Here is a 22,174-nt window from a genome sequence, read left to right on the forward strand (position 1 = left end):
GTGTATATATATATATATATATATATATATATATATATATATATATATATATATATATATATATATATATATAGCAAGTATGAGTCAACAGCATCAGATCAGACCATGTGATACAAATGTGTACTGAATGTAAGAATGTAATGGACCACATGCACTCACACTAGACCATTTATCCAGCCATCACGATTCATTATCCCAGTTGTAACTGACTAATACACTGATCCATTAATGTGTAAGATCAGTAACATGTTGAGCAAATGAGCTCATCTTTTCATCCAATTAGCACTGAGTGTGACATCTATTGTAGATCAACATAAAGAGTATCATTAGAAGAGTGGAGGGCAACCATCACATGATTGTCCACTACAAAGTCATTAAATGTTCACTGTGTGAGGCCATTTGGGTTTAGAAATTCAGTTGTCAATGAATGTTGAATGTCTCTTTACTCAATTAATACATGACATGCAATATCCAGAATGACAACAGATTGTAGTTTAATAATCAATTGTGCATCGACGTGATGCCACAGTATGTTTTGCCCTCTTCACAGGCTTGCTCTGAATGGTTGTCAACATTTTAACCCTAAAAATATTAACGTGAAAGTAAATACAAAACTTAAATAAAGCATCATGTATATCAAACTTAAAATAATACATTATTTTTGAATGAATGAATGGATGGATGAATGAGGCATTCAAATAGCGCTTTGTTGTGCATTGCTGTACACCCAAAGTGCTTTACAATCATCAAGAAGGGGTCTCTCCTCAACCACCACCAGTGTGCAGCATCCACCTGGATGATACGATGGCAGCCAGAGTACAACGGCACCAGTGCACTCTCCACACACCAGTTACAGGTGGAGAGGAGAGAGAATTTGTTTTTATAAAATGTTTTAATAAAATTATTCTTAAAAATTCCTTTTCACAGAGACAGTACAAGCAAATTTTATTTATTTATAGTACAAGAACATTCTACTTTATCTATTTATCTATATTTACATTCTATTCTATATATATTTGTCTGCTTATATAACATATGGCTATAAATGAATGCAATTAATGCATTCCATGCTAATGTAATTTCATGTGGTGAATAACAGTGAATAATAGTATCAGCATGACTAGTGACACCAAATGGAACTGCTGTTTATTTGATAGCATTGTCTCAAACAGTGGCTTAAGTCTGGAGATTTCTGAATAATTCAAAATCAGGGGAAATGGCTGTTATTGCTGCAGAACACTTCAACTATAGTGTCCGTCTTGGATAAAACATTTTGTTTTGGAAAATGTTGTTAAACAAAAATAGCACTAATGCTTTGTGTTCCACGCCCACGTTATACTGGCTTGGCTGCACCTGCATCTCTGTGCTTGAGTTTTTCGAGTCATTCAGCTTGTGGGCAAACTGCCACAGAAAATTCGAGGTTGAGCCTCACTCACTCTGTCCCCGCCATGTCTCCATGTCTGAGGCCACACCTTTGTGTGTGAGCACAAACAAAAGCGGATGGTCTAATAGAGAGGATCTTTGTGATTTCGCCCCTGTAAATCTGCCCTTTGTTCCACCCCACACTATTAGGAAATGCCATTAGTGCCATGCTAGACATTGATGGGTACTGACAGCCAGTGACTTCTCTGGTCAAGATAGCAGCCTACAGCCATAAGTGTGTCACCAGCCTTCTCACATGTCACTGCCTCTTACTCTGGCTCGCAGGGATCACCTTTTTTCTAGCTCTTTCAAACAGGACAGCTAATTGTGTGACCGAGAGTTGAGGACAGAAGATGGGGGAAGTGGGGGGGGGGGGGTCTAGACGACCCGTAGTTTGCTTAATGTTAGCTTCACTTGTTAAACACAGTGAGGGAATTGGGTGAAAATTAGAGACGTGTGCCCTTTCTCTGTATTGACAGGATTTTTTTTTATTTATTTGTTTCCGTACACAGCCTTTGTCGGGAAAATTAATGCCATGTGAAAAGAACACATAGGCAATTTTGTCTAGTGGCTGGCTAATATGATAAGACGGCGTCTACAAGGCCTGGAAAGAGATGATAGCAAAGACTCAGCATATATCACACACCTCTGAGTTGATTAATGTTTTGTCAAATAACACCTTCTCACAGAGCGATCTGCAAGAATGAAAAATTCTATGGTGAGGAAAAAATGGCATATCTCAGCATTTGAGGGATATCGCACCATAGACATGTTTTAGTCGCTCTTAGGGGGAAAGACTTGCGCTGACTTCTGCTGTCCTGAGATCTGGAGGGAAAGTGGGAGGAAATGGACTGGAATATGACTGGTTTTTGTTCAACCAGGCGGACGGGAATGACAGGTGAATGACAGAACAATGCTATATACTATTCTTTTGCCGCCTTAAAAAGTTTTCTCCATATCAAGTGATCACAACTCTCGAGTGATTGTGCTTCTACCAAAAGCATTGTCTTTATAGTACAGGATTATCAGTTTCCAGGAACATTCACTTACTACATAATTAAATGATCATAAAAATTTGCTTTAAAATCACTGTTTAACTTTAAAATACAAAGGTATAATCTAATGCTAGTTATAAAGACACACATTAAAGCAGAACATTGGTTTTAATTAAATCATATTTAAAGATCTTCAACTCTGTGACAAGATAACTGCAGATTTGTTATGAATAGGCACTGATGCAATTCTGTGCTACATTTCTGTGCAATTTTTTTTTGGGGAAAATCTGAGTTCTACAAAATGGGTTTCAACATTGTAAAATGTTTGAAATGGAAAGTCTTATTGATATCTGAGATCAGAATCAATTTCACCAAAATGATATATGTACACACACAATACAAACACAAAAGCAGATATATTATCGGTGATACTCTTTTAAGTACCATGAAAATATAATGGTATATCACACATTAGCATATTATACAATCAGTGGTTTATATCAATGCCATCTAACACATTTAAAGAGCTGGCTCTGATACAGTCTTAAATCTTAGAAATGGTGTTGGCAAAATTTTGTAGCCAAAACCTTAATGGCTAAAAAAATATATACTGTATGTTTTCCTCCAAATGAAGCGATATACCCTTTCATTAAAACACTGATATGTTTTGTAAGCAAAAAAAAAAAAAAAAAAAAACATTCATTGAGAGCACAGAATGGCTTAAGAAAATAAATATAAAGCCAACTATCCTACATCTCTCTCACTCTCTATGATACACGGTCTCGTCTAATGCATAAGGAACGCTAATGTATGGCAATGATTAACTTAATAGAATCTGAAAGGTAAGACGTGCTTGTTAGAGGACCAAAGCTTGTAGGTAAGAGAGAGGCCTATGGGGTATCGTAAATCATTTAGAAAAATGACAAGGTTTGTGTTTCATTCCTTCTTGTTTCAGCATCCAATTTTTAATTCCTTATCCTTTAAACCTAGAGCAAATCTCTCACGTTTGGCTGAGACAAATCTACGTTCTAGTTAATCAAATCAAATCGACGTTCTAGTTAATCAAAGTAGGAGAGTTGTTGAGGGTACAAAATGGCCCATGTAAATGATACAAAAAATTAATAAATAAACTTTAAAATTAAGCAGGATTAATCAGGAAAGTAATTTATCATTGCTGGCAGTGTGTTGTTTAGACAAACAACAGCAAAACTCCTGAAGCAAATCTGAATCTGTCATACCAAACCTATCAGAAATGTAATTTAGATTTTCCATAGAAATTTGGGCTGTTTTTTTTTTTTTAATGAGGAAGTATACATTCTTATATTGTGTTTAAAGGTATTTTCTCGTTTTCTTTGTTTTCTTATTTTTTTTTTTTATGCTTTTTAATGTTTCCTGAGGTGTACTTATATTGTTAGTATGATTTTTACATTTAAAATGAGGAAGGCATTTTTATATCCTGATTTTAGCCCTCTGGCTTGATTGCTCTGTTTGAAGGGGCGTGTCTGCTGTGAGACTCAGAGTAAATGACAACTGTTGTGATTGGCTGACATCTTTGCATTCAAAATGTGGAACCCCTCTCAAATTACTTTTACTACATTTTTTTTTTTTTTTTAACTATAACAGCTGTCGAACGAATTGTGGAAGTGTTGATTACAGCATCATCTTTTCCCATCACATGAAAGGGTGCAGTGATGAGCATTGAGTAGACAGAGTCTGTTTATCGTGTGAATGGGAGCTTCTTTAATCTTTCTCTGTAGTTAAATCATAATTTAAATAACAGATTTGTTTCATGCTATGCTACTAAGAGAAACAATGTGAAGTTGATCGTTTAGTCAATGGCTTGATTCACTGATGCATCAGTATTAAACGATTTAGAAAGAAAGTCTGTGTGAACTTGAATAATTAGCTACACATCAGAAATCACTGATCACAGATCAGACATTAATGAACACTGTTACTCACTGTTTGTGGTGGTGCTGTCGAATCCATAGTGTAAAAGTCTGTTTAAGTCTGTGCTGACTTTTTTTGCTGATTTTTTTGTTAACCAATACATCGAAGAATACTGAATTTTTTTTCAGTATTCTTCGATGAATAGAATGCTCAAAACAAAAGTTATTGAAGCAATAAAGTCATTTAGAATGAAACAAAAGATTTGTAACTTGATCACTACATATATTGTATGTGTATATACTGTTTTACACACACACACACACACCTTACATAAAATCTTACTTACACCAAACTTTTGGTAGTGTCATTTATATAATTATAAATATGCTTAATTATTAAAGCACATGATAAATAAAAGCTTCTATAAAGACAAATATGAGACACAGTATCAAACAAATTAGAATCTGCAGCACACAAATGCTAGCCACTCAGAAAATCTAAAATTGAACATCATTTCTCTATAAAAAGAAGGCTATTTCAACTGAAGGGCAGAACTTTCATTCTACTGCTAAGTGTCACAATTTCTAGCATGAGTAAACCATCCTTCTTATATTGTCTCTGAAAGAAGTATACATTAAATAGGCTTGACCAAATAAAAAGTAGCAAAGTCTGCTTTTGAAACTGTTACACTTAAACCAAATTAAAACCTTAACACAATATTTGAATTTCACCATATGTCTATCTCATCCAAACAACAATAATAGAGTACATTTGTGAAGCACCAGCGAATCTCAAAGCTATTTTTGGGTTAATTCATGAATGAGAAGCTGAGATTGTTATCACCTGAACTATACACAACCTGATTTGGCATCAAAACACCTCCTACCCTGAGTGTTTGACTATTTGGAGAAACAGGCATGTCTATGTTTAACAGTGTGAGATTTGTTGTAATGATTCAGCGGGTGAAGCCGCATGCTTGCAGTAGCAGCTCTCGGCTGGGTAATTAGGTGGCCCGAGCACTGAGACTCAGACAATGCCAGGACACCTCTAGTCTTCCCAGCATTGTGAAGTCTTGAGTAACCACAGTGAGTCAGGGAAAGAAGAAAGGAGATGATTCATAGAGCTCCCAATGAAGGCGCTTCGCTGAGGAAAGAAAGATAGAAATGTTTCTTACACTGGGAGCTGTGAAAGTCTGGGCTGAAAATTGAATTGTTTTTAAAATAGCAGCAAATCACGATCTACAGGCAGGGAGGCTGCCTACATGGGTCATGGTGGACACATTTAAATATGAGAAATAGCTCACCCAAAATGGAACTTACATCCTTACATTATTTATACATATGTTGTTCTAAACAGTCTTTTTACTTTCCCATAAAACTCACTATGGGACATTTTAGAGAATTTATTTTCTATTTTATTTTGGCCTCAGAGTTTTACTTTTAGATACACACTTTTTCATAGAATCATGCCTGGTCAAACTCTGAAAAGGTCAAATACATTTCCAAAACAGCAGTTCATATTACTTTTGTGCTATATTTCAAGTCTTCTGAAGTAGGGCTGAAAATTATTTTAGAAAATCTCAAAGTCAAGATAATTAAAATTCAAAATGCTGAAGGTATAACACCAGTACTTTTATTGGGTCTCATTCATGAAACACAAGCAGAACGATTTTTTGTGTAAATCGCGTGTAAAGTGGTTTTGGCGTAAATTTTCGGATTCATTAAAGCGTTCGTATTTTCCAAATGTTAGTTGGTACGAAAGAAATCTACACCTGCTCCCAGCCACGCGTAAATAGTGCGTTTAACGTCTGAACGTTTTGCTCATTAATACGGCTGCATTTTAATTCACCTTAATCGGGTACATATTTACACAGCATTTTGAAAAAAAATATTATATATATTAATTACATACGGTTTTTCTTTTAACTTTTATTATGAGAGCTAGTAATAGGATCTGTAATATGCTGCCAAACTTCCTTTTTTAGGACCTGATACGCCACTAGTACGCTTGAAAATAAAATGTGGCGTTTTGAATGAACTTCTGATAATAAAATTTCTGCAGCTGAGAAATTTTTCTTTTTCAGTCGCTTTTGAGAAGACATGTTGAAATCCTTCGTTTGGTGTCATAATATGATGCTCAAATATAGTTGTCAGTCGGATTTAATAGGCGGGATTTATGGTAATTGAGAGTGAGCATGCACGCGCGTCCCATTTACGACTGATTGGAATTCATTAACAGACACACACATTTCACTATCACATCTGATGTTTACGAAGTTTTTGTGAATCAGGAGAAGAGTTTTCGGGAAGTTCTCTTTACGCGCAAATCATTCAGATATTTACTCGTATATTTACGAATGTTTCATGAATGAGACCCAGTAACTATAAATGTTCTTTAAAAACAACAGTAGCTTTCAGCCTGTCAACATGATGCAAACATGAATTTTCAGACATACGGTAGTAGTCCTTTACAGTTTTTTTATTCGATTGCGCTGCATTTCCATTGTTTTTTCGGTGTAAACATGGATGTGTTTGACTGTTGCGTTAGCATCTCTTCTAGTGTCTTATGCATGAAACGGCATTCTAAAAACACGGTGCTCAAGTTAAAAGAAGTTCACTATCATCTTCTTGCATGTTTTACCTATTCCACTGCCCGCATCGCATCTTTGTCGAAACAAAAGCGGTGTGTGAAAGACACTTAGCACTAAATTTATTGTCCTTCACAGAGCGCATCACACGCGAGTGGTTAATCACGTGCGCCGACATGTGGTTGGATCATTCTTTTCTCTTTACTGTTATCACAGTCATATTTTCAAAGTGTCTAATTACAGAAAACATTTTTTTTTTTTTAATAAGCTTAGATATCAGCCTGACACCGAAATAAAACATGCTAACTACTTTTAAGTGCTTTTATGGTGTCCCTTTTTTTTTTTTTTAGTTTTTTTGACATTGTCATTATGAAACTTCAAAATTCCCATTTTGTGTTTAACAGAAGAAAAAGGAAGAAAAAGTAATACACATTTGGAACGATATTAGGGTCAGAAAATGATAGCACAGTTTTCATGTTTCAGTAAACTATGCCTTTAACACTTAAAAATATCTTCAAAATATATTTTTGGAAATAGTTTCACTGACCTATAAAAAATTGTCTTCTGTAAACCCATGGCAACTTGTGTATAGACCATTACTGAAGCTGAAGGGAATATTCGGGGTTAACTACATCTTAATGTCTAAAGACAGAATTTGTGCATGCTCTAAATTACTGAAGCAATAATTTAATCTTAACATACTTTTTGGAAGCCTTGTAGGTGTGCGAACAGTGGCATTAAGTTGTAAATAAGCAGGAATATTTCTTTAAGGATTTGAAGTCATAAAAAACGGCAAAAATAAATTTAAATTTAAAATTAAATTAAAAATGTTTGCATTTAGCAGACGCTTTTATCCAAAGCGACTTACATTGCATTCAGGCTATCAATTTAATTTAATTTACATTGGTAAACTCTCTCACTTTCTCCATCATGCATTAATCATTATTAGCACTCAATTTCTGCATTGCACTTAAATATTATAATTTAAAATGTGTTAAAGATGTATGACAATCACTTGAGAAGGAAGATGGCACACTGTCCTCTAAGGACAGGATGTGACATAATGAAACATTTGGCACTGTAGAGCCTTTTATTGCGATGACATCATATCCTAGAGTTACAAATACCTCACATAAAGCTTCACTTCCGCTGTGAAAACAGAAATTAACAGAAGGCCTTGTTAATTTACAGGCACATCTCATTACCATAGAATTGGTGGGTTTTTGTTAAATGTGAGCCAAAATCATCACAATTAAAAGAACCAAAGACTTAGTTTCACAATTTGAGTTGAATTATTTTCCACAACATTCTAATGTATTGGGATGCACCTGTATATGATCCAGCTCTCAAATCCTTTTGCCCCTAGAGACGCTTGTTGAACATGCAGCATCTCGGCAGGCCTTTTCTGAAGTTGTGTGTGATTCACACTGAAAATGAATCCAATATGTTTGGCTTTGTTTAGGAGAAGCCAGGAGAGGCAGCAGCACTCAAATTGCATTTAACCAGTCTCAAGAGTTGAATTTGTAAAAACATATCTCACCGTTATCCTTAACAGGTTTTCAAATCAAACAAACAATGTTTGTATTGTCTCAGTGTTAAAAGACATCACAAACATCCTTCACTACAGCTCATTCAACATGCATGACAGCCAAACGCTAACAGGAGTAAATCATTTTTTGTAAATGAACCAGAAAACATGTTTTCATGACCAAAATAATATGATCAAAATAAATTTGGACCACTCACACACACACACACACACACACACACACACACACACAATAAATTTACAGTAAACACATGGGCTGACTGTCTCTGTATGCTATTTCATGGAGGCACGAAGAGTCAAGTCTCTAAAGAACGCCTGTATGACTAATCAGCCCCCTGGGTTACTATAAACAAAGAGAAACCGATGAGAGGACCACCTTTAAAGGTCTTTGAAACATACTGAAATCCTGCGCTTTCAGGGATTAAAAAACTATAGGCTTATAAGAAAAAGCAAATGACCCAGTGTTCATTAAAATCCATAGGCTGTGCAAAGTCCCAGAATGAGCAATTCTGTCATGATTAATTATACAAACATGAAGTCTCAAATCTATTTCAATGGCTTCACCGCTCCTAACATCCTTGCCAAGAAATGCTGCTTCTCCATCTTAAAATCTGAAATCTTGTCCGCTACTACCACATTTAACACACATCCTGAGCTTAACTCAAAGGGCTGGCATCATTTTATTCTCTGTAAAAGTAAAAGGAAGAAAATGAAATGTTTTACCCACACACTTTTCACAAGCTAGAGGCTGCTAATAAAAATGATTGCCAAAGGAAACATAAACGTGCTACTTTTGCCAACCCTGAGTCTTCCAAATGAATATACTGTCATTAGAAATGCTAGTGTGATGCTGGCATCTACCCTCACAAAAGATTTACCATAATAGCTTCTGCCAAAATCAAAATTTAACCAATATTCATTGAACAGTTCATGTGACATTGTCAGATGGTATGTTTCTGACTGAACTCTACCCTCTACGATACTGATTTTTAATATATTTTTTCTATTAAAATAGTTTCTGTAATAAACACTGTATTATTGTACATAATTAAAATTATTAGTTCCCCTACTGCCAGATATTTTCTCAAAACAAACAGAGTCATGAGACTATTAGTTTTGGCTACTGCTTGTTGATTTTGGCAAACATCCGAGTGATCTGACAGGAAACAAGGCGGCACTGATTGTAATGACAACAACAAACTTTAATTTTATGCGACATTGCATTTTTACACAGTATCTGGAGCTGGCACAAAAGCCACTTTGTAAGAAGCTTTTAGGCTCCGTTTTATTTATCTTTTTACTGATGACAGTGGTAGATAATGATCATAATTTACAGCAAACTATAACTAACTCCAGAAAGGTAATTTCTTTAGAACTCTATCATTTTCAAATTACAAAATGTAAATACTTTGAGGGCCCCAATTATGCTATTTGAAATTTTTATAATTTGGTTTTGGGAGTCCCTAACAAGAGGTTTACATGCCTGAACAATTTGTCTCATATTATGGATTTAATTTAATTGACATTATTTCAACAACTTTCACATGATTTGTTAGAAGATTCATCTTTCCAAACCCCTCCTTTGCATAATTTTACTCTGCTCTGATTGGTCTGATGACCTAGTCTGTTGTGATTGGTCTACTGCGAACAGCGTATGTTGGAAAAGGAACGCCCATCACCGGTACTGGAATACGGTTTATCAATAATACATTATATTATAATAATAATAGTGCTCCACTCTGTTCTAAAGAGAAAGAATCAGACGGGGAAAAAGTTGTTTTACAATTATGTTAGTTAGCAAACCAGACCTACAGCTTGGTAGTAAAGACCAAAACAATAATGGTATACACGTTAGCCGAACGCAGACAAAGAGCACTGATAAAGCACTGCAGTTTGTAAACCAACGTATTGCTCCATCCTTTATCATTACTCAAAGTATAACAGACATTCTATATTAATCAACATATTTCTAGACGCTAGCAGGTCCAGAGCTGAGCAGACTTTCAGAGATTCTAGAGACTTACAGCTATACTGACTATATACACAACACAAGACACAAAACTACATTTTTGCATGCTCAACAAAATATCAAAGCAACAATTATTAATCATACTTACAGGTTGTGATACGGAGGAGCAACAGATTAATTTTAACCACTGATTCTTCACAGCCTCATGCTTTGGAATTGAAAATAAACCAAAATCACTTTCACAACGCTGAGCACAGCATCTTCTTGACATTACGTTATCCACACGAATGAGCTACAGCGTTTAATATGTTTTGTTTTGTTTTTCCCGTGGGATGTCCACACAGAACGTAGGTGGGCATTATGCAAATGTCAGGATTTATGACATGTGAAATTTGCAGAATGGGATTCAAATTTAAAAAGACTTGTTTCAGTGGTACAGATTTGACTCTTTATTTTGAGAAACAATAACTTTATTTATGATGCACTTTCAGCTTTACAACTTTTCAGACTGTTTACACATACAGCTGTATTACACACTGCATGAAATGCAGTTTTCAAAAAAAAAAAAATCCATAATAGAGGCACGTTAAATACAAAACAAGGGTACAAAAGTCAGCAGAGTGTTAAATTGTCAAATGTTTTGAGCTGTCCGTTGCATTCCCTGATGACTGCTGAGTGAGGCCAGTGTTGACTCAGTTGAATTGCCAGCCTGAAGCACAACCACATGGAACATGAACCTAATGAGCAAAGGTCAATAAGTCTCTTTCCCTGTCAACATCATCACTTCAGGAGAACATGTTTTGGCCTTCTCTGAGTCAACCCGCCCTCAAATTTCCTTGCCATTAGAGATTATACCACCTCCAGCTTGCCTGAGGTTCTTTTTATTGACTTGAGACAGACTCATACACTCACACCAAATGCTAAAACAAACATGCCAGCATACTAGATTTTGTGCTACATATGCCACATAGAAATCATTCATACATAAAAAAAGAACTGCATTTTTTTCTCAAGAAAATGGCATAAAATTTCATGTATGCTGCTATACAGTGTTTCTTAAGGGTGTAGTTATGTGGTTGCTATGAGCATTAGTAATAGCAATGGTTATATATGTACTAGAATATAAATATTCTCGTATAAGTAACTTTCCAACTAAAAAATAAATCAAGTTCACAAAGAAACCTCAATCACATCTAATATCAATATCTCTTAATGAGCAAAGAGCTTTGTTTTAATACCCAATCATCTAATAAGTTAAATCCCTGAAAAGCATTAATGTTTGCCATCATGATTATAATCAAGCAGGTTCTGATTTGAGGTTGGCCAAGAACAGCAAAGACAATTTTGCACTTCAAACTCACAAAACAAAGGGTCAACCGAGTAAATTAAACTCAGCAAAACTCATTCAGATCAGCTATATGTGAAAGAGACGGGCTGAGCTCGAGAGTTTCATTAGACTTGAAGTGGGCAAAGTATCAATATGATGCACTGTCATTCCTTTTGATGCTAAACCATTTATGCAGTTCAAAAGAAAGGTCCGCCCTTACTTGTATTATGGGCTGGCTGAGCGTTCAATCTACATCACTGTAGTAGTCAAGACAACGCTCCCTTGTGGAAGCCCTCTGGAAGTCTTGTGTATTGCTGCTGCTGTGCAGCGCATACAAATAACAATATTCTGGATGCAACTTGGCCAAACTAAAAGGCTACAAAAGGACCCAGAGGACTTGCATAAAAGGCAGGGATTGAGCACCTCCGTGTTTAACTCTACCCTGTCGTTGATTGATGGCCAATTAAACAGTTATAGGGTTATTGATCACTTGAGAATGAAGAGCATCCCCAAACAACCTTAAATATGCTGGGTGATGAACCACAGATGGGCTGAGAGCAAGCAGAGTGCCACAGCAAATTTTTTCATGTTTATGTTCTCCGTTGCCGAACAAACCCTATGGACTAATAACAGTTAGAAGAAAAAAAAAATTACCCCTATTGTTGCGTTACTATTGCAGGATGAGGCAAAGTGTTTGAGTCTACTGAGTATACAAGCAGATGGTTCATCCTTAAAGTGGACAGATCTTACTTGGATCTCACAGTCTGCGAGTCAAGCCAAAAGCACCTTGGGAAATGCACTTTTAGCTCTTCGGGGAGGAGCGTTCACCCAATGCTTTCATAGACTCTAGTGCTCACATTGTGCTGAGAAGCAGTGTCTGCACATTAAATGCATCTGCTCTCAAGGTCAACAGTACTCCAGCTTTCTCTGGCCACTGACAGCACCTCGGGGGAAGAACACGATTAGTCTCTCTGGTGACAGCTCTGATCTTTGGTTCCTCCTGCTGACCGCATCCTTTCTGAAGGGCGTCGCCTGCATGCTGCTTGCAGGCGGGAACAGGTGCTGAAGCCTAGGAACGGACGGAAGGGGCCTACAACATAGATTGTACTACAGCATAGTACAATCATTAACAACTATTTCTGTACGTGATATACTTAAGCCGTCCACCATACCTGAATGTCAAAGTTGGTAAATAAGCAAGTCTATCTGAAGTCTATATAATCAAGAGACGAAGAAAATATCCATAAGATTTATGATAACTATTATGATAGTTAACTTTAAATGTTCATAAATGGAACAAGATGCTTTTAGTATGCTAACCAGCCAAACCTTGACCCACTGGACGGAACAACAGCAATTTCATCAAGCTAAAGGCCCACCCAAAGCCCTGACTCCACCCCATCATCAGTAGTCTACATGTGCAAGTGAAAGGGCACAATTACAAGATCAGATGCAGTCTTATAGGACACTTGGCCTACCTCAAAGTTTCATGTCACACTTTCTCATGTTCTCTGCCTCGCCTCTCCTTTTTCGTTTGCATTTTCACTTATGGAGAAGACATATATAGTGGTGTGAGATAAGAAAAGACCACATTTGTCATCAAATGGAGTATGCTCTTGGATTATTGAAAGCCAGCTGCTGTTGACTTTGTTTCCCTTTTCCTCATCTCTGTTGCACCATTTCACGCCTCTCCATTCATCAAACTCCTATATGACTATACATATATTATATATGTGTGGAAACTGTGAAAGTAGGAGAAAAATACTGTCTACTTAAAAAAAAAAAAAAAAAAAAAAACCTTGTTAAGATTGTTGTGAAATTGCAATGTGTCCAGTGTCCAGTGAATCGGAACAACAAAAACGAATTTAATCATGTTCCACTTCCAAGCGCTTGCCGCAACTCCAAATAAATCTGCTCTCAGACATTAATCTGTTCAAATCTTCAATTTTTCTCAGAAATTCTTCATTGCTTGATTCTTTCAGTTCTTTTACATCTTGAAGAGTCATTGGTTAGCATCAAGAGCCCGGCATAACAGCAGAGTCTTCTCTTACCATGCATCATTTGATTTTATAGCTTACGTAGAAGGGCAAAAATCTTTTTCCTCATTTCTATTTCTTTCTTCTTCTTTTTTTTTGACATGCACATCATCATAAAAACACCCTGCAAATACTGCATACAGTGAAAATCTGGTCTGTCTTAGTGAAAGGCGTAAATAATGTTCAGTTTCTGTTAAAATAAATTCCCCTCAACAACAAAAAGGCGAGAACGCCAAATTCTAGCTTCACCCTGATTGCAATAATCCAAATATTGAAAATAAAATCACATTTGTAGGGTCTGAGGGGCCTTTGAGAAGCTTCTTAACCACATAAGAAAGCTTTTGAGATTCACTGCACCCCAAAGCACATCCCTTTTGGTGAACAAGCACACTCAGAGCAGTGCCAAACTCTCTGAAACAAGCCCACCACAAACTCCAACCACAAAAATCCCCTGCCTCTTTTTCACACACACATCGAAAACAGTAAGCCCATTATATCACTCCTTTTCCAAAGAGACGGGAACAAACAAGAAGCCATACTTTATTGCAGGGCTGTGTTGATTGAATGACGGATTTCTGTACTTCCAGTGTGTGCACTGGATTTGATGAACTAAAAGTTGTGTAGTTATGCAGCATAAATACATTCCTGGATATACGATTTGCCATGTTTGACATGTGTGCTTCTCTCTTTTAATTTTTTTTTTATTTTTGACATACTAAATTGTATGACACACTAAATAGAAAATCTAAAATACTAGGGAGGCAGGATTGCAGGTCTGTTCGTATAGACCACGGACAACAGGGGGGAAAAAAGCATGAAAATGCAATAGACAATATAATCTTTAGTTAGGATAGCAACATGTTGAGGCTTATTTACATTTAAAATGGAAAAATAGCATCTCCATATATTTTGTTAATGACGTCAAAGCCTGTGCATTTAATCACTGTTTGTTTCTTTGTTTTTTTCATGGAAGTTTTGTCATATATACTTTTGTATATGAATGTCAGTATGCAGTTCATTGTAATTTAAAAAGTCTAGAGTCATTAATACAATAAATAGTTTTAGTACTGTACTGGGTCGATATAAAATCCTGAAACAAAACCAACAGAGCCGCTGACACAGGCTATAGTAAGAAACACACACACACACACATCACAAACACAATGTGCTGATTCCTTTTGTCTACAGACTGATGAAAACCCTCCTGTCGGCTCAACGGTAGCTGATCTCCCTGAAGGCACCACATTGTTCAAAAGAAGAGCTCTGCTCTGTCTCTTGTGTTCTGTCTGATGAAGACTGACAGGGCGACCTTTATTTTTGACTGGATTATGTTTAAGGGGAAAGACAAGTAGCCTTTTTTTTTTTTTTTTACAGGAAAACGCACCGTCAGCCCATTTCCTCCTGACAAGAGCACCTTGTGTGATCTGCGATCTTTTGGACTAACAATGTCTGCGAGCATGCATGCTTCCATTATTTCCCCTCCATTCAATTTACATTTCCTCCTCTTATAGGTCTGGAGAATAAGAAAGTCTTTGCTGTAGAATTTCTTTCTACAGCATTTGAAGAAGGTTGGGAATTTAGGCAATTTTTATATGACAATAAAAATCTACTTTAAAAAAATAAATGCTCCTTTTGAACAGATGTTTAAAAACCAAATAAATCCCACTGTATGTCATATATGATTCCCTTGGGTATGACTGTTTAACTTATCTTAATTTATGTGAAATCCTTCTCTAATTAATGCATGAGAAAATACCCTCTTAATTTAGCTTTCTCATGTAGAGTTTCCTAAAGCAAGAATGATAATTACACAACTTTTAACAACTTAGCCCTCTGTCCACAGCAGAGAGGGGGCAGAACAATGGAAGCCAACTGTGAAATTTTGATGGTGCTCTGAGAATACTCATCAGCAGTCCACAGCTGGGCTCTGTGGTGATGATTACTATAAAACCTCCAGAAGCGCAACACAACTTTCCCACAGTCAAGTTTCCCACAGCCAAGACCTTACTTATTTTACTTACTCTCTTGACACAATGTAATACAGATCTTGACAAGCCCAAACGGTGCATGCAAACACATCAGGGGTGGACTAGGTCAGTGTTTCCCAACGTTTTTTGTTTTATGGACCTCCACAGACCAAATAAGGTTTCAGCACCTCTCATCCATACCAACTGCAGTCCTAAATGATTTATTTTCAACTATTGTGCAACTAATGTATTTATTTATTTAATGTTGAATTTAGGCTATTACTAATATTATACAAAATTGTTATTTAAATTACAGCACACAAGAGCAGATCAAATGCATTATTTTAATCCATAAACAACCTTGGGGGAGGTTGCAACAATAAATTCAATTTCTCCAAATAGCTATATGTCATTGATGAATCTTTACATGCATATCCACACTGATTATTATGTAAAAACACATGAGCTGGGCATTTTTGAAATTCTGAGGTCTTAATTCTTGTTGTGGGTGATAACAAGGAGTCATTATTTGAGCAACCTGTGCTGACAATGTTTCATATTGCTGGCACTGAAAAAAAAAAAAAAAAAAAACTAAAACAAATGTATTCCAAATGAAAATATAAATGTAATGTTTAATAATTATAAAAGCTTTAGACATACATAAAGTAATATAGTAAATATGTATTTTTTTTCCCTTGCTATACTAGCTAACCAAGACAAGTGCAAGATGTGTGATGGGAGGAGAGCACGATTATTTGTGCACGTTCTTTTCCACTGAGCTGACCACGAATGCATGTTTATGCTACCTCATCTTATATATCTGCACACACACACACACACACACACACACACACACACACACACAAAGTGCCATGCACCGTTAAATGACCGTCGGAGCTCTACTTGGTACAGCTGTCAAAAACACTGCCAATGCAGAAATAACGGATGAATTTCGGCGCGTGGAAATGTGCGCGTGTCGAGTAGGTTACTTCATTCAAGCTGACGCTCACAGAAATGCAACGCGGAATACAAGGTGCAATATTCAACAATATTTATTTGTTAAAACCCCATGGTATACATTTCTACTCATTTCCAATTAAACAAACCCTTGGTTTCGTATATATATATTCGTTGAAACGTTCCGCCGTAGACTATCAGGCGCGCCGTGAGAGTCTCGTGTCAATCAAACTTACTGCACGTTCAAGTTCCCGAATAGGTTCTTCACCTCAGTTTCTGCGCGTTCTGGTTATCAAAAGTAACAATAATATGGCAATCTGTGCCAAACCGCTTATTTCGCATACAAATGAACCCCGTTAAATATCGCATTGGGTTATTATTCGGGAAATCACATCACAAAGGCAGCCAGCTGCTGTGTGTAAAAGCAATTACACATGACTTTATCAGTCAAAATTGAAATATGCGTTTAAAAAAGGAATTAAGCTCACCAATGACGGTAGATCCGGACGAAAACAAGCAGATCCACGTGAGTACAAGCCCGGATCTCCAGCGGACAAAGGGACCCAGGTGTAACGGCATCTTTATCACCTTCTCGTTCAAGTTTAAGTCAGTATCTGCTGAAGGAGCTGCGAGTAGTATCTGCTGTCTGTCTGGGTATAGTTTTTGTAATGTTACACCGATCAACGCATTTATAAGTCCTCTTTCAACACATATCCTCTTCCTTTACCTTGGCCATCAGTGCGTCTTCGTTGCTCAGAGACAGCAGCGCATCACAGGTGTGGTAAAGAAAGACGCGACTCTGATATCTTCAGCTCACTCACTCACTCACTCACCCACATACACGCACTCCAGACGTGTGAGGAGAGAGAGCAAACGTCCTCACACTTCCTCGTCTTCTCACTCTCCGCTGCAGAACACTTGCTCCGGTAGAGAGAACAGTGGATATTGGCTTCAGTGTGCGAACATCTGCTGCTACAGCATTGCAGGAGTGATGAGACGCGATGCATAGAGCAGCGAGGGAGCAAAACCCGGAGAGGAGTACAACTCCTTCACTGGAATGGAGTGCGGATACGACGAGGCATGTAAGCGAATAAGTGAATAAACGCGCCTTTAGTGTTTTATAAATAGAAGAGACCGGGGCTAGTTATCACACTTAAGACAAAATGAATAACCTATGTTTAAAAGTAAGTTTGTTTATAGAGTTATTAAGTCGTTGCTAAATTAATAAATTAAATGAAACATAGCTAGCTACTTAACATTTTCACCGTTACTGCTGGAAAAAAAGAAAAAGGTTATTAAACACAATGTTAGTTTCTATAAACAGAAATATTTCAATTTAAGATTTTTTTTAGAATAATTTAAAGTCCCCCTGTGACAACTAGCCCCAGTCTCTTCTGTATAGTATATTTTAAGGATAGTATCCCATCAAATGCACAATCATTGATTGAATAAACAAAATTAATACATTTATCTATCTGTCTGTCTATATATCATTCATGAAATGTTTTGCATGCCCACATATATTAAACAGAAAAAACTGAACAGAAAATGATAGAAAAAAGGAAACGTTATACACAAATTATAGTGCCTTAAAGACAGTATTTAACATATACAAATGTGATGTCTGTCTATTTTTGGCAATGGCTTGTTAAAGATATTAAGGTCACTGTTAGTTTAAGAAGGTTACAGCTCCCCAGTTCGATGTGTTTTTTTTTCTGATAACACATGAAATTTAAATCAAACTTAGTGCTTTCCACCCAAACATTATCCTATTCCAAATCATCTTGAATTTTAGATACTTAACAAGATTAAAGAGACCATTGGTGCATGCAAATATAGCATTAAATGTAATCATTTCATATATTTCACATCACAGTTGGATTTCTGACCAACAGTAGGGCTCGGTAAGGGTCACTTGATTTGATTTCACTCAAGTTAGTTTACATAGACAACATGACCACCACCTGGACTGCAAATAGATCTCTCTCTCTCTCACACACACACACACACACATAATATATATATATATATATATATATATATATATATATATATATATATATATATATATATATATATATATATATATATATATATATATATATATATATATACTGTATATTAATTGATAGATTGTCTTATGAGCCAGACTTTATGTCTTACTATCTGTTCAAAGTGCATGAATATAAAGGCATCTGAATTGTTTATTTATTGATCTCATGACCATTAATTGAAATTAAAAGGGTACTTAGGGTTATGTAGGAAACAAGCAAAATACTGTACTTCTACACATATAAGTCCTTTTTAGTTGAGTATGATTACAGATTTGGAGACACCACCTTTATAATGAACTGTACAGGCCGCTGAAGCTGTAGCCATTGATCAGTAACAGCCTTCCTAGATGCTTTGCCAGCAGCCTGTTTCTTAAGGTGTTTTGCATCTGTTCAGTCGATGTTGCATCAAGGTAAAAGTTGCTTCAGCCTTGATGTACTTTTCAATATTTTCAAGATAGGCTTCTCTAAATTGGCCTTATTTATCTGCCCCACAAAGCAATTAGCTGTGAGGTAAGAAGTGGTCAGCATTACTCTTTGTATTCACTGGCTGTGTTTCCAATTGTTCCTGAACATCTGCTTAAGATATTTCATGGCAGTAACTAGGACATTCAATAAACAAAATAACATAATTGCTTAAATGTAGTGCTCAATTTAATAGACATTCTCATCCAAGTAAATTGAAGAACATCTAAAATTTGTTTAATTCTGTCTTTGTTTGTTTTTTATATATTTTCTTTTGTGCGAACATAAAAACTATTCTAATTATTCCTCACAAAGGGTCACAGAGAACATGGAAAAACAATGCTAAATGAAAACAATAAAATGCCATTTTGTACTCATGCATTGTTAAAATAGCAGAATAGTTAGAATGGCTTATCAACTTTTCAAAGAAAGAAGAAAATTCTCCCAATATTTTGCATCAAAGGCCATGGATCTACTAAAACAAAAGGGTATAGCAAAATAGAAAATTGGACATGTGAATTCTACTGTTTTATAATTTTATACTATTTTATGAATTAAACTAAATTCTACTATTTTACATTTAATCATGTTTAAAACAACATTTAGAAAATTTAGTTGATGAAAGACAAAGCAGTATCCCAGTAAAATAGATTCATCTGCAAGGTAAATTAATTCTATGATTTATATACAGGCTTTTTAAATTATTTAATTCATCATATTTTAAAGATGTGTCATAATAGCAACAATATGAATGCAAATTGAACTTTTAATTTATTAACCAGTAGGTTTTAATGAAAAGCTCAAATGTGCATCAAAGTTGTGGAAATACTGAATAACAACCCCATTAATTACAATAAGTATTAAATTTAAATATAATAACCCTAGTACCAACATGCCACTTGGGGCCTTCATTGTCAATTCTGAGGAGCCCATCTTATTGTCTAATTTTATCTTTTTACTTCACAAATCTAAAAACACGAATGTGTCCACAAATCCCTCATTTACAAATAGACAAAATAAATTAATAAATAAAAAATAAAATACATGATATTTCAACATATTATGTCATTGATCACTTTTCCAGAGACATAAAATTAGATCAATTAACTGCAAAACTGTTTCGTATGACAAGATTTTACTGAGTCATCTTACCCTTTATTTAAAATATTGTTAAAAATTGTGTTAAAAATATATTTTTGATTTTATATATATATATATATATATATATATATATATATATATATATATATATATATATATATATAGTAAACACTACCACGAAAAAAAAAAAAACCTTTGGACTATGGTAACATTTACCTACTAGAAAGGCATAAAAAGAAAATAACACCCACAGAAACACCTACACACAAGCACACACACACACACACACTACACACTGATCACCTTTAAGCAAATTAGCTGCATCATATCACCTTCTACTCAGTTTGAACTTGTGTTTTATCAATTTAAATTTCAGCGCCATGACACAGTGGCTTAGAGACTGTGCGATCATAATAGCTAGTCAGTGGATTGCACATCTTAGTGAAAGTCACTTAACCAGACTGCAGGAAAATGATGGGTTTGAATTTGCATACTTCTTTCTGCTCTTGTTGTGTGCCATCTTCGAATTAGCATGGGTAATGTGTAACTGCACATTAGCATAGCATGTGTAATGGCATATTAGTGTTAGATTACATTTGAGAAGAAAAAAAATGCAGTAGAAATGCAAATACAAGGGGTGAAAGTAATAAATAAACCAACAGAAAGTAGATTTTTATGCAGCCTGCCACAGATTACTGCTGCATGGACATTAGCATTATCTGCATAGAGTAAAAACAAAGTGCTTATGTATATGCATATATCATTAATACTTTTTCTAGTTTTCTAAATATTTGACTTCAATTTTATATGCCCTCAGAAGGGCTATAAAAGATTACAAATTGATAGTTATGTCCTCTTATTGCTGTCATTATGAAGACATTTCAACACCATTACATCTCAGAAGGCATGCAGTTTTCCAGTATCCAATAACAAAAGACCTCTAAGGGATCTGTAGCACTTCAACATGCACTGCCTTGATCATGGCTGCTCTAGAGCACTTTTGAAGTCTAGGGATTGCTGATGAGACCATATTCCAATATCCCATCTTTTTCTGCTACAACAATTTCTCACTTTCACAGATATGGACATGGAATGGAAAACAAGGGAGAAGACAGTGGGAGCCACAATCTATGGAAAATAATAGGAAAAAATGGCAAAACTATGTTTTAAGTCATGCGGAACAATTTGTCTTCAGTTGTTGTTTACAGATCCTCATCTCTTATGTATTCTTCTTACATCATTAAAGCAGGGTCCAGAGTTCATGAGTAAACTGAGAACATTTACTTCCTATAAGTTTTTTGGAGTATATATATATATATATATATATATATATATATATATATATATATATATATATATATATATATATATATATATATATATATATATATATATATATATATATATATATATATATATAACTTTGTTTAATTTAATATAATAATAAAAATAATATAAATATATTTATTTAACTGGAATATAATGCAAGGTAATAAGAAAATTTCTTTATTTCTTTCTTTGAAAAAATATGCCACATGTTGCTCTAATCTTATCTGGTCAACATACCAAAGAATCACCAATACTTAGCATTTTCCAGCATTTAGCTTTTTTAGTCCATAATAGTCCATTATTTATGAGCACATCAAGAAACTTAATTGGCCTTCTACACATCATTGAACTATATTTTGGGGGCCAAAAAATTAATTAAAATAATTAAATAAATGATATTTACTTTTGTAAGGTTTTAATATTTATTATGTATGTAAGTATGTATGTATTTACATTTTTTTTTTTTTTTTTTTTTTTTAGAAATATGCCACTCGTGTTGCCACATGGTTTTCTGGAGGGGAAAAAACTT

The 22,174-nt window shown here is 35.3% G+C and overlaps 1 protein-coding gene across 4 annotated transcripts in view; it reads right to left on the reverse strand.

The window, feature by feature from the left end:
* LOC128027592 (netrin receptor UNC5A-like) overlaps positions 1–17,689 on the reverse strand; it is a 177,825-nt gene extending 160,136 nt beyond the window's left edge. For 2 of the 4 annotated variants that reach the window (XM_052615341.1, XM_052615339.1), the window contains exon 1: positions 17,188–17,689. In XM_052615341.1, the coding sequence (XP_052471301.1) occupies positions 17,188–17,278 (91 nt within the window). In that variant the 5' untranslated portion in view covers positions 17,279–17,689. The remainder of the gene's footprint in view (positions 1–17,187) is intronic. The other 2 variants (XM_052615342.1, XM_052615340.1) reach the window with 1 other exon arrangement.
* Between the last annotated feature and the right edge of the window lie 4,485 nt (positions 17,690–22,174).

Source organism: Carassius gibelio, chromosome A14 (assembly GCF_023724105.1).
Source record: "Carassius gibelio isolate Cgi1373 ecotype wild population from Czech Republic chromosome A14, carGib1.2-hapl.c, whole genome shotgun sequence".
NCBI lineage: Eukaryota > Metazoa > Chordata > Actinopteri > Cypriniformes > Cyprinidae > Carassius > Carassius gibelio.